This window comes from Amborella trichopoda, chromosome 13 (genome assembly GCF_054954075.1).
Source record: "Amborella trichopoda isolate Santa Cruz 75 chromosome 13, AtrichopodaSantaCruz75HAP2 v2.0, whole genome shotgun sequence".
Lineage (NCBI taxonomy): Eukaryota > Viridiplantae > Streptophyta > Magnoliopsida > Amborellales > Amborellaceae > Amborella > Amborella trichopoda.
The window spans coordinates 25,853,123-25,865,404 of NC_142348.1; the positions used below are offsets into that span (position 1 = coordinate 25,853,123).

A 12,282-nucleotide genomic window follows, 5' to 3' on the forward strand; every position below is an offset into this window, starting at 1 on the left:
TACTGCTATGCTAAAATGATTAGCAATGTAGTAAAAGTGCAATCAAGGTAAGATGTATGCTGGCTCTGCTTAAAAGACCATCCATGGAAATCCTGTATGCTAGGAAGAATGGAAAGGAATGAATGTAACTTACCTTGTGGTGAGTTTCAAAAAACTTAATAACTTCTTCCATGTGGTTTCTATAGAATCCCTGCAAGAAAGGACTTGTTACACTGGTATGCAACTACCTCATTATGAACAAAGAAATAAGAGAAGCATCTCAAAAGAAAATTTGCATGTTTTTGGCTTTCAAGAGAATATTATTCCTAAACTCCGAGTACCTCGACATATCCAAGAATACCAGAACTCAAATCCCCGGCTGGGAAACCCATAGCAATAACGTTCTCTGTAATATACGTCATATCCAAATCAAATCCATCTTCCTGAACAATAACAATGTGAGACATTAATCACATAAATAACAATGCAAAAGCAGAACATTAAAAATGTAATTGAGGCAAGATACTAAAATATTCGAAAGAGTTTAATCTAGAACTCTAACCCAGTGATAACTTCTAAAACAGAAAATAAAGATAGGACTGGAGAAATGATTCAGAAAGGCTTGCACACAACACCAAAGTTCCAAAATTGGCTGCTACTTGACCAATGGAGTAAATTTTAACAAAAACTAATCACAACATATCTCCAATGTAGAAGCCAATATTTTTACTAGCATCAACTGACAATGCAGTGATTAACAATCATATTTCTCCATGGCTCAGGGATAGCGAACACTGGCATGCAGTACAGGAAATGCGGCAAACCCATGGTTCAATAATACAGGGAACCTTATCTCTATGGCTTAGACAGGCCTAAAGCCTTAACTCTGAGTTTCTAGAATACAAAGAGCATTGCACGAAATGCAGCACAACAAAAGTAGTTACAGATTAGATGGAAGTAGAGAAATAAGACCAAAAAAGGTCCATAGGAGAGGAACAAGAGCCAATAGAATCACATTTGAAAAGCCAAGCATATTGTATGAGATTCCATTTACATAATATGCAATCCACTGCTGAATCATTGATACAAAAATCCACCAATTCTTAAGAGTTGTAAGGATTCTATACTTTGAGAAACAATACAAAAATCTACCAATTCTTAACAGTTTTAAGGATTCTTTACTTTGAGATACAATCAAGAATGCAACACATATTACCATGCATAATCCATTTGACCCACCGAAGAAATAGGGTAACAGTTAATAAACATTTACCGATAGTACTATTAACAAATATTTTTTATTTTTGAACTTGTTACAAAGATTAGAGAGGTCCATAAGCATGGATTCTTCTGTCCGTTAGCTTGGTAATCACCCTATTCTTTTGTCCATTAGCTTGGAAATCGCCGTATGACATTCTACTCCTATTCAAAACCATGTGCAAGACATATTCTAGGACATGAAAAGCAAATGGAGAAATAGGGTTCAAATTGTCCATTGGCAAAGAAGAAGGGTATGAATGTAACTCATCAAGTGGGGCGCCATGTATATATGATTTTGACAATTATCACTGAGGGTCAATCCCAATATCAGAAGTCAAAACCTTATTATATGTAACTCAGACTATAAAGTGAGGTCTTTCACATAAGGTAATGAAAAATATATCCTAAGGGAACTCCCAAAATTGACAAACTTAATATAGCAGCTAGGATTCACCTTAGAATGCCAATATGAAACCAATATTTGACATTTCATATGCTATGGTTTAGCTAGGTAAATGATAATTAGCATGGTCTAAAGGCATCAAATCATGGGAGGTTTGACCTATATTATTTAATTCGCATCAAAGTACTAGAAAATTTTAATGGTCAATGACATCTGCAATGAGGAGATTCCAGATGGATTTAATAAGTTGCAAAGCATATACGTGTAAGTGTTACACATCATACCAATCTCTAAGGATGTGGGCTTGGGACGATATCAGCACCTTATCACCAATGCCATCAGGACCAAACCAGAGACCAAACCGGTGAGGGCACCGGTCTAGTCAGATTGGATGGGCAGAACCGGTTCACCGGTAAGAGAAGTCACATAATTTAAAAAAAACTGCAAAAAGGAATGAAACATAGAGAAGAACATGACACAATCCAAGAGTACGAAAGTAAAAAAAATTAAGAAACTTACTAGGAACAAAAATAAAATGCATAAAAAAGACTAGCATAGTAGCTTTGAGTGTTAATAGAACAAAAAAAGCACCAAAAAAGTCAATTAAAAATAGAATAAACCAAAAATCTGAAACTACAAAATCCGAAAACTGAAACTAAAGTAACATCTATCCAGTATAAACATTTTCCATACACCATAGTTTCATTGAAGTGTTAGAAAACCACAAAACCGGAAATGAAAATAAAAAATAAAAATAAAAAAAAAGAAAACCTAATATCCGTTTTTCAAAAATGCAATATAAGGTTCCTAAAAAGCAAATATACAACAACAAACTTAATAAAAATGTGAAGCAATCATTAAATAGAACAAATGAAACAATATCTTGCATTGATTGGAGAAAAAATAAAATTCATGTACAGAAAAAACCCTCAAAACTCCAAAGCATTTTCTATCTTCTAAATATAAAATAAAAAACAAGAAAATAGTGATAATAGACTTACATGGGGCTTCAAAATCGGGCAAAATGAAGGACAAAACACAAGACAATAGTCATAATAAACTTACTTGGGGCTTCAAATTGGGCAGAATGATGGCTGGAATCCTCCCTGAAACTCGCTGGAAAATAGGGCTAGGGTTGGGGTGTGGGGTGTTTTCGAGGAGGAAAGAGAGAGATGAAAAAAATTACCAAATGGTTCTTTCTCTCTCAAAAAAAGCGTTTTAGAGCCCCATATCCCACCCATTTTAGTCAAATGATCAAAATGCACCTAAAAGACTAAAAAAGACCAAAAAAAACCACCCATGAGGCAGAAAATGACCAAAAATAAGGGTGAAAATGTTAACTTTTAACATCATTGAGACAGGCCGGATTGGTCCTGAACCCATGGACGAGCCGGTCCACCAATTCATGAGCGGTTCAGTGGACATTCAAGTCCATGCCCACCAATCCACCGGTTTTCATCCGGTCTAGCTGGTCAGTCTGGTCTGGTTCAAATACCATTGCTTTTCAACATTGTACACAAGCTTTAGGACTGACACGAAACCAAAAAGAGAATTGAACGTGTCAAACGGAGGTCAATATTTCAATTGCTTCTCTTCAAACAAAGTGTAGATTTGCCTGAAACTTGATTCCAGGCATCTTAAACACAAAACGAATTATGAGAAATTTTTAAATGAACTTGCAGCAAGCATTTCCCTTTCAATTGAGATAATTGTCAACTTTCATGTAAACTTATTATCATTTTGCGATGTGATAGAAATAGCTAAGAATCACAAATGCTCACCAAAAAGTCATAGTGGCTAGAATTTTCAAAGCAACCTAAAAAATAGTGCTTTCAAATTCCGCCATTGCCAGTCCCAAGCCCAGATGAGAAAGGAGGGTTGTTTTAAGTTGGCGGTCAGAAGAAAACTTTTGCCACATCCGTATCATGAATCTTGATCCCACGTTATATGCTCATGCTAAGGCTTTCTCTATAAGCGATGTGCTGTACCGGCACACACATGCAGTGAGAATTGAGCAAGGGTTAACAACGGCGATCCCTAGAAGCGACACACTGCAACGGTGGCTAGTTGTAGTGATAAGTAAGCAAGAGTTCTTGCGTCTTTCTAGATGAGCGCAGGTAAAGCAACTAGGCTGATAGAACAAGATTCGTCTGGCCATATGAAATGGAGGAACTCTATCAGGTAAGTGAATGGAATTGGATACAATGAGATGAAAGAGAGTTAACATAGCTTGTTTCCAAAAAACTAAGTGGATAAGGGCAAAAGCTAAAGAAATTAAAGGATATAAACTTTAGTAAAAATGGTACAGGTATAATGATAGACAAAGATTTAAAAACAAAGTAGCAAATGAGAGTAGGTAATAGGCTCTTGTTAATTAAACTTATGTTAAGAGAGAAGATAATTATGTAATTAGTGCTTATGCACTAGAGGTAAGGTTAGATGATAGAAATAAAAGAAAATTTTGGGAGGACATGGATAGACTAGCCCAAGGAATATTAAAAGGGGAGAGGATATCTAAGGGAGGAGACTTAAATGGTCATGCAAGAAAAAAGAGTAGAGGATATGACAGAGTACATAGAGGATGTACATTTGGGTAAAGAAATGAGATGGGTGATGATATTCTTAATTTTGCTATGGCTTACGATCTAACAATAGCAAATACGTACTTTAAAAAGCAATATGAACATTTAATAACTTGCAAAAGCATATCATATAAAAGCCAGACTTTTTTCTAATCAAGGAAACGAGAAGATCATCATCGAAAGACGGTAAACTTATTCCAGGAGAGAGTTTGACCATGCAACATAGGCACATGGTTATGGATGTTTGCATTAAGAGATGGAAGAAATGGAGTGGCATTAATGGGTATCCAAGAACTAGGTGGTAGAATTTAAAAAGTGAAAAATAGACTTATTTAAGAATAAATCGATGAAGGAAGGAAAATAAAATTCTAAGGATGAAGTTAGTGTTACGTAGAATGAGATGAGATGGCTATTATATCAAGAAAGTGGCAACAGAAGCGTTAGGAGAACCTCTAGGGAAAAAACTTTCAAGTAAGAAAACTTGGTGGTGGAATGTTGAAGTTCAAAAAGCCATTAGCACAAAACAATCATGTTACAAATCTTGCATACGAATAGAAATGACCAAAATTTAGAAAAAGATAGAAATTCCAAGAGGAACATTAAGAAAATAATAAGGCTAAGTTGAACGCATAAACAATAAATTGGGGCAAAAAGCAGGTGAAAAAGATGACTTCAAACTAGCAAAATGAGAGGGGATGCTTGAGTAACAACTAAGACATGAAACGAGGGTATCAGAAAATCAATTCGGATTTATGCCATGGAAGGGAACCCTTAAGGCTATTTTTCTACTTACGCATTTGATTGAGAAGTTTATAGAGAAGAGAAAAGACCTCCACATGGTATTTATTGATTTAGAGAAAGCATACGACAGGGGGAGAGAGAATTTGGTGCACTTTGGAAAAGAAAGGAGTCTCAAGAGGATATATTGATATGGTTAGTAACATGTACGAGGGTGTATTAACTAATATGAAGAAAACTAGTGGAGAGACAATTGAGTTTTCAGTGACAGTTGTCCTACATCAGGGTCAGCATTGAGCCCATATCTCTTTGCTTGGTTATGGACAAGTTAACTAGGCATCTACAAGATGAGGTCACGTGGTGTATGTTATCTGCAGATGACATTATTTTAATTGATGAGACTAGAACTCTAGTGGGATGCTTTAGTTTATATTAGGTTGAGGCCCTAAAATCAAACTAAGGCGCACCTCAAAAATTAACTAGAAGTTGTTTTGATGTAGAAAACCCTCAAATCCGATCATTGCAACCTCGAGATACATGGATGTAAAAAATTAAAAAAATGGACTTCAAGTCATGGAAATAGTGCATCTTGTAATGCATTATCTAAACCACCAATTTTAAATAGTTTCAAATGTTCATAGATCTTATTGATCTACACTATATTTGTAACGTTAAATTTTATAGCAAGACATGGAAATCAATTTTCAATATTGAAACGACATCTTTCGACACTGAAGATAAGACTTTTGGGCCCCAGCCTTATACAAACCAGACCGTTTTAAAAGTTAGCTAGACGAAAGCAGAATATGTGGAATGTAATTTTAGTAAATAGTAATAATAGGAGCAATAAAAAGGAATTAGTTAAGATTGATGGTCAAGAAGTACTTAAAAGAAATTATTTTTGATATATTTGGTTGATAGGAGCGATTGAGGAAGATGTCGCTCATTGAACTAGAGCTGGGTGGGCGAAGTGGAGATGTGCTTTCGGAGTTTTATGTGATTATCGCATACCAATGAAACTAACGAAGTTTTATAGGACGGTTGTAAGACCAGCCATGCTTTACAGAATAGAATGTTGGGCAGTCAATAAACCATAGAATGAGTGTAGCTAAGATGAGGATGTTGAGATGGATAAGTGGCAAGACAAGGAAAGATAGAATTCAGAATGTATGCATTCAAAGGAACTTAGAGGTAGCTCCAATAGGCAATAACATACGGGAAAGTAGACGTAGGTAGTCAGGGCATGTGCATGGTCGACCTAGAACAACTCCAATTAGGAGGGGTGATTTGGTTCACATAGAAGGTTCTTAAAAGGCAAGGAAAAGTCCAAAAGAACATAAATGGTAGTGAAAAAAACTTGATAAATTTGGGTGGACTGAGGGTATGGACCTTGATTGAGAAAATGACGAGATGGAATTCATGTCGTCGACGAAGTAGTTGGCATGGAGCATGGATGACAATGCTGATGATGATAACAAGTGTTGCTTTCTAGTCATTGATTTGTTCTTTAGAGTAAGATTAATATGAGATTCGAGGGATTTGATTAACTCCTTGAAAAAGAAGTTCAAAAGAGGAAGCTTTCAAGACTGAAGATATCAATATTACTTGTGAAAGATTGTATGAATCGGCATAGCATATAGAGGTCCACCAGATTCAGAAATTTAAGCATTTTTTTAATTTCATAATCACCACAAATATATTGCGAAGATCTTCCACACAACAGAAGAACAAAATTGCATGATTGAGAAAAAGGAAGGCCTTTCCACAAGTGTCAAATAACAACACTAGTATAGAAGACCCAAAGAAACCTGAAAACAAACATCCCATGTAAACCTCATATGCTATCTGTACCATTCTCTAAAAGGTATAAACTTAGCCCTCTTAAACTCTTCTTGAAGACCCAAATTTAACTCTCTCAAACATGTTTTTTCATTCTAAAACAATTATTTCTTTCCCTTTACAGATCTCCTTTTTCTAAAATATGGTTTCTATTAGTTTATCCTGTCGAAAACCTCATCTTGGGCTGACTTCTACAACAAAAGAATGATAAGTGAAGAACTTGCCTATTTTATAATCCTCTGCTTTTTCTCAACAACTTCTTTAGAAGCCCAAAAGAGCTCCTAGTGACTCCTCTCAAGACAAATTGAATGAAATATCCCGAAAACCATTGTCAACCGTTCTCAAAATAATTTTTGTTTCTTCATAAATGTTTTAATAAACAAACTTTTGAGATTCCATTAATCCATTTTAAAAGTCTAAAACTTTTGGGTAATAATCTTCTCAAGCCCTTGCTGGGGTATGAATGGTTGTCAAGGCTTTCTAGTCTAGGGAGGGGCTAGATGAGAAACTAAAGGTTTGCTACACATAGGAGCAGGTGATCATCCATCACACTTAAGATTTATAAATATCATGTAAAAAAATATTTTTCATATTTAGCAAAGATTTTCATGCTAGTTGAAATGTGTGTCCAATGCAAAAAAGAAGACAGCTCATTACGTCTTGGTCCAAAAAACATCAGCAATTGGGGAAGGTACACTTAATTTGTTTAAAATGGTTTATGCATCATTTCTAGGGTAATTAAAGGCCTTTGCAGGGATGAGATGCCACCAATGGAGTTCACAGATGTTGTCATGTTTCTATGTCATCATTTGAAACCAAAAGAAAATTATAAATGACGATTGGAATGCAAAAAGTTCACCAAGATCAACCAAGAGGGATGTTGATCTCAGAATGCTGCTAAAGCCAAGGGCTACCAAGGGAAATTTGCTATCCAAAGCAGCTAACAATGTTCAAAAAGGGGGAGGCAGCCACCTAGGTGGGTGCCCAGATACCTGGGGAGCCCTTTTCTTGTGGGCACCAAGAAGAGGCAGAGGTTTTTTTATGTGATGTATTTATGTATGAGAGAGTATATTAGACCTGAGAGAGAGAGAGTTATTTGAATTGAGAGAGAGAGACAGCGTTATGACATGCGGAAAGGATGACATAATAAAAGCAAAACTGATGTTTTCTTGGGACCAAAAGGGGAGAAAAAAATACAGCATCGATTGATGAGTAGATTAGGTGGCAATGCAAGAGTGCTCCATGTGTAAAGTGAACGGGTGGTAAAAGTCAAAAAGTTAAAAATGGTGAAAAAGAAAAGTGATAATGACTATAAATTATGATCAAGAAAAGGAGAGCATTCGACGTGTAGGTTGCTTGGAAGCAGCGCCTTAAATATTTTGGCTTGTTGGAATTAAACCATTGGCTGGTAGTCCCACATGAACCCACACATTAATAGAAAGCAATATCACATGCTTGTCAAAAGAAAATAAAAAGTAGTAGCACGTGTGTAAATCCATAAAGCCATGAGAGAGAATACTTGAAAAGCGTGGTACTAAGCAGGCACCCAGACCCCTCTAGGTGCCTCCCATGGGCGCTGGGTGCCTAGGCGGACGCCTTGGGCATTACCGCCTACGTTCACCTGAACCACCACACCTAGGCTGTGCCAAGGTGGATCGTCGGCCAAGTGGCTGACATTTTCATCACTGGTAGCTAATGGACGCAGAACAAAAAACTGCTCCCTCTGAGGAATGTAAATACAGCCATTGAAGGAAGTGTGAAAGGAAAGTTGTTTGAGCATTAATAACCTCCTATCCACCCAAGGGTGTCATCCTATGAGGACTAGCCATCCTTTTGATCGTATGAAGCTTTATCTTGAATGTAACTGAAGGACCTTCCCAGGAAAAGGTTACGCATATCCAAGCATTGGGATAAGATCAAAGCAATAAACTAGCAAGGAAGGAGTTCTGAGACATCAAAAAGTCTTTACCATTCCTGGCTGGAACGTGACACATTCAGTGATGTTTGGGTCTAATTTTGAAATAGGGACCGTGTAATATCATGGGAACATAAGGCCACTGAAAGGTAGCAACAAGGTTATAGCCAAGTATATACAGTTTGAAAAAAAATTCACTTTATTTAATTTATACCCGTTAGACCACACACAAGCGCCACTCACAACGTCAAAAAAAAAAGGCATAAAACAAATCCCCAATACAATCAAGGATCCTCACTTCTATGGCTATTGTTTCCAAATGTGGACACCCAACGCCTAGGCGGTCCAGATAGCCAGACCACCTCACCAAGGCCTAGACAGCCGAATTAGGTGGCCTGCCACTAGGCGACCGCCTAGGCGTCAGGGAACCCGCTTAGGCGGGCATCCAATGTCCTGCCCAGGGGAATTTTGAGGTCTTTTTTCAATATAAAAGGGGATATGAAACCTAAACCCCATTAGAGCCTATTTTAAAAAGAGAAAAACCCTCAAAAACTAGTTTTTTATGATTGTGGTAGGATCGAAGGGTTTTTGTGATTGCCATAATTAACAATTGTAAATTTGTAATTCAAAATCAATTTGCAGCCAATTGGTGGAGCCAACATGGGTGTAGTGCTCCACATTTGCAAACGTTGGCCATTCGGACCTTGGATAGTTGTAAATCAACAGAGATTTGCACTAGAGGTTGTTTCATGGAAGGACCTTGGATAGTTATAAATAAATTAACAGAGATTTCTACCGGAGGTTGTTTCATGGAAGGACATTGGATAGTAATAAATCAACAGAGATTTGCACCAGAGGGACAAAATCAGTAACCAGAATATCCACCTTCAGCATAGGTGGCAGCCCGAACAAATAGATAAACAAGGTTCTTATTTCAATAAATACAAGGATCACATGCATAGGCAGCAGAAGTGACCTATAAATGGAACAGGAAAAATTTTCTCCCATAAGATTATATCATTCTATTGATCGCATCTATGTTCTAAATTCTGAAACAAAAACCAAAACAAGAATATAGCCATTTCTCCAAACTAATGGAAGCAGCCACAAAAATATATTGAAAGAATACCACATCACCAACCTGGTATCTCCGCTTATTCTGTGACACAATGTGGCGTGCCTTGACCTGCACAGCCTTGACAGCATTTCTAGAGGAATCAACCAATCCCTTTGTGATGGATCCAAAAACACCAGATTGTGTCATTGTTGGAGTTGTTGCTGAAGTGCCCTCAGAACCCTCATCTGCTGCAAAAGCTTTGGGTGATGTGCGCAGTCCAAAACCGCTCGTAAACCGACTGAAAGTCAACTTCCCAGAATTATTAGATTGTGTTTCATCTCCCAGCACGGGCTGCGTTATCCTGAGACTTCTAGCCCACGATGATATAGCAGACGCTGATAACTTTGATGGGTTTTCTTTCGCATTGCTATCTTCACTGGATGCAGAAGCATGTGTGTTATCAGGAGTTGGAGTAATTGATGGTGACGATGACGATTCTGAATAGGATGATACTGTATCCATTGAAGCTCCCTGTTTTCCTAAATAAAAAGTACATCAAAAGCCCCCATTCAACAGGTAAGCAGGTTGTGCGTGATTACTTACAAATGCAAGAAGAAAGTATCAGACGAAAAGCATAAGCAACAAAGACATCATTAGGATAAAGAAACAGACGTGTACTCAGGGATTTAAATTAAAAAAATTCACAGAGCAGAAAATAAAAAGGAAAAGGAATATCCCTCAGTAAACGTTTAGGAAAACACACAGAATTTATCTGTGTAAAACTTCATGAAGTTGTTCTCAGCTTGGAGTGAGTTTTGGTTATTCAAAATCCATAATAGATGACAAAATACAAGGATCTAACACAAAAGGCGATCACTTAATTGAATTGTGAGGGATCCGCAGATTCTTCAGAGAGTGATTTGAGAAGATATTCTAATTGGTATGCAATGTCAAACGAAATTGTTATGAAATATGCCTGTGCAGACGAACAAGAAGAGATCTGAATACAAAGACCAATGATCGTACATACAAAAAGTTTCGCACCTGATTTTCTTTGGGCGATTGTTCGCGCTGCGCCCTCCAAGATTGGTTCCGAATGGGGGCAAAATGCCTTTAGAAAAGCATCGCCAGCGCCGTGTTAACAGGGAGATTTGGAGAGACCCATATTCGCAACAATTTACATTTTACTCGATGCAATTTTACATTTAGGACGCGGTTAGCATGCGGCCAGCCTTCATTTCTACTGGCCCGCATGTCGTAGAAATGCAGGCTTGACAATAAATATATTTTTAAATATAATTTGAACCTAATTTATAGAGAATATATAATCTCTAAGATCATGAATATAAAAATAAATAAAGAAAAATAAAAAAAAAAATAAAAAAAAAATAGAAATGATATTATATAAAAAAACATTTGGCCCTTGAGTTACAATTGGTTTTAAATAGACCACCTATTTACATACATCATTGCATAATGCAGTCCATCCCAAATGAAAGAAGTGTTCTTACATTTAAGTGCAGCAAAAGATTATAAAGTGCCATATTGTAAAAACCTTCATTATAAGCAGTATTCCGTGTTAGTATTAGTACTAACCAATGCACCTTCTTCCCCACTGAATTACCCAAAAAAACTAACCAATGCACCTTAGATACCATCCTAGATAGAGCAAAGGGGATAAAATTTTAACAGTGATTGTGACCTCGTATATAATATACATACCTTATAGTATAGGAAAAAGTTTATATAGAATTCAGGCTCTAAACAATTAAATTAGAGCCAACCTCAAAAAGTTCACTAGAAGAGGTTGTTTTGATGCCTAAATATTCTCAAATTGATCATCTCGACATCAAGATGGATGGACATGAAAAAAAATGAATTTCAAGTTTTGGAAATGGTACATCTTATAGCGCATTTTTGGACCGTCAATTGTCATGATTTTCAAGTTTTCATAGATTTGCTATATCTACACTATTTTTTAAGCTTTAAATTTTATAATTAATGATGAAAATATATTTTAAGACTATCACAAAAAATTCCTGTACTGAAACCATATTTTTTGACAATATTTTAAGGTGGGCTTTAATTTGATTGTTTAGAGCCTCGGCTCTATACAAACCACAACCTATAGTACATATTCTCAAAATAGAAAAAATAAATGTATTTTTTCATGTGTGTATGAGAAACTAATGTCCTAAAACTGAATAGAAGATCTTTAAAATTCATAAGAAATTTACATATAAATCCCATTTAATTTTTTATATTATATTCCATATTTTACAATCCAGTCCTATTTTTTAGAATGTAAAGTATATTTTTATATTATTATTTTTTAAATATAGAAAAATTTTATATAGAGTCGAGGCTCTAAACAATCAAATTAGAGCCCGCCTCAAAAATTTCACTAGAAGAGGTTGTTTTAATGTCCATATATCTTCGAATTGATGATCTCAACATCAAGGTGCATGGACAGAAGAAAGAAACAAATGGATTTCAAGTTTTGGAAATA

The 12,282-nt window shown here is 36.2% G+C and overlaps 1 protein-coding gene across 2 annotated transcripts in view; it reads right to left on the reverse strand.

Moving 5' to 3' along the window:
* Positions 1 to 10,944, reverse strand: part of LOC18445023 (phosphatidylinositol 3,4,5-trisphosphate 3-phosphatase and protein-tyrosine-phosphatase PTEN2A) — a 46,216-nt gene extending 35,272 nt beyond the window's left edge. Inside the window, exons 1-4 of one of the 2 annotated variants that reach the window (XM_088855929.1) lie at positions 10,818 to 10,944; positions 9,858 to 10,304; positions 321 to 422; positions 134 to 190 (exon numbers count right to left, since the gene is read on the reverse strand). In XM_088855929.1, the coding sequence (XP_088712055.1) occupies positions 134 to 190; positions 321 to 422; positions 9,858 to 10,295 (597 nt within the window). In that variant the 5' untranslated portion in view covers positions 10,296 to 10,304; positions 10,818 to 10,944. Of the gene's footprint in view, positions 1 to 133; positions 191 to 320; positions 423 to 9,857; positions 10,313 to 10,817 lie in introns of both variants that reach the window. The other variant, XM_006855169.4, reaches the window with a different exon arrangement.
* Positions 10,945 to 12,282: the final 1,338 nt, after the last annotated feature.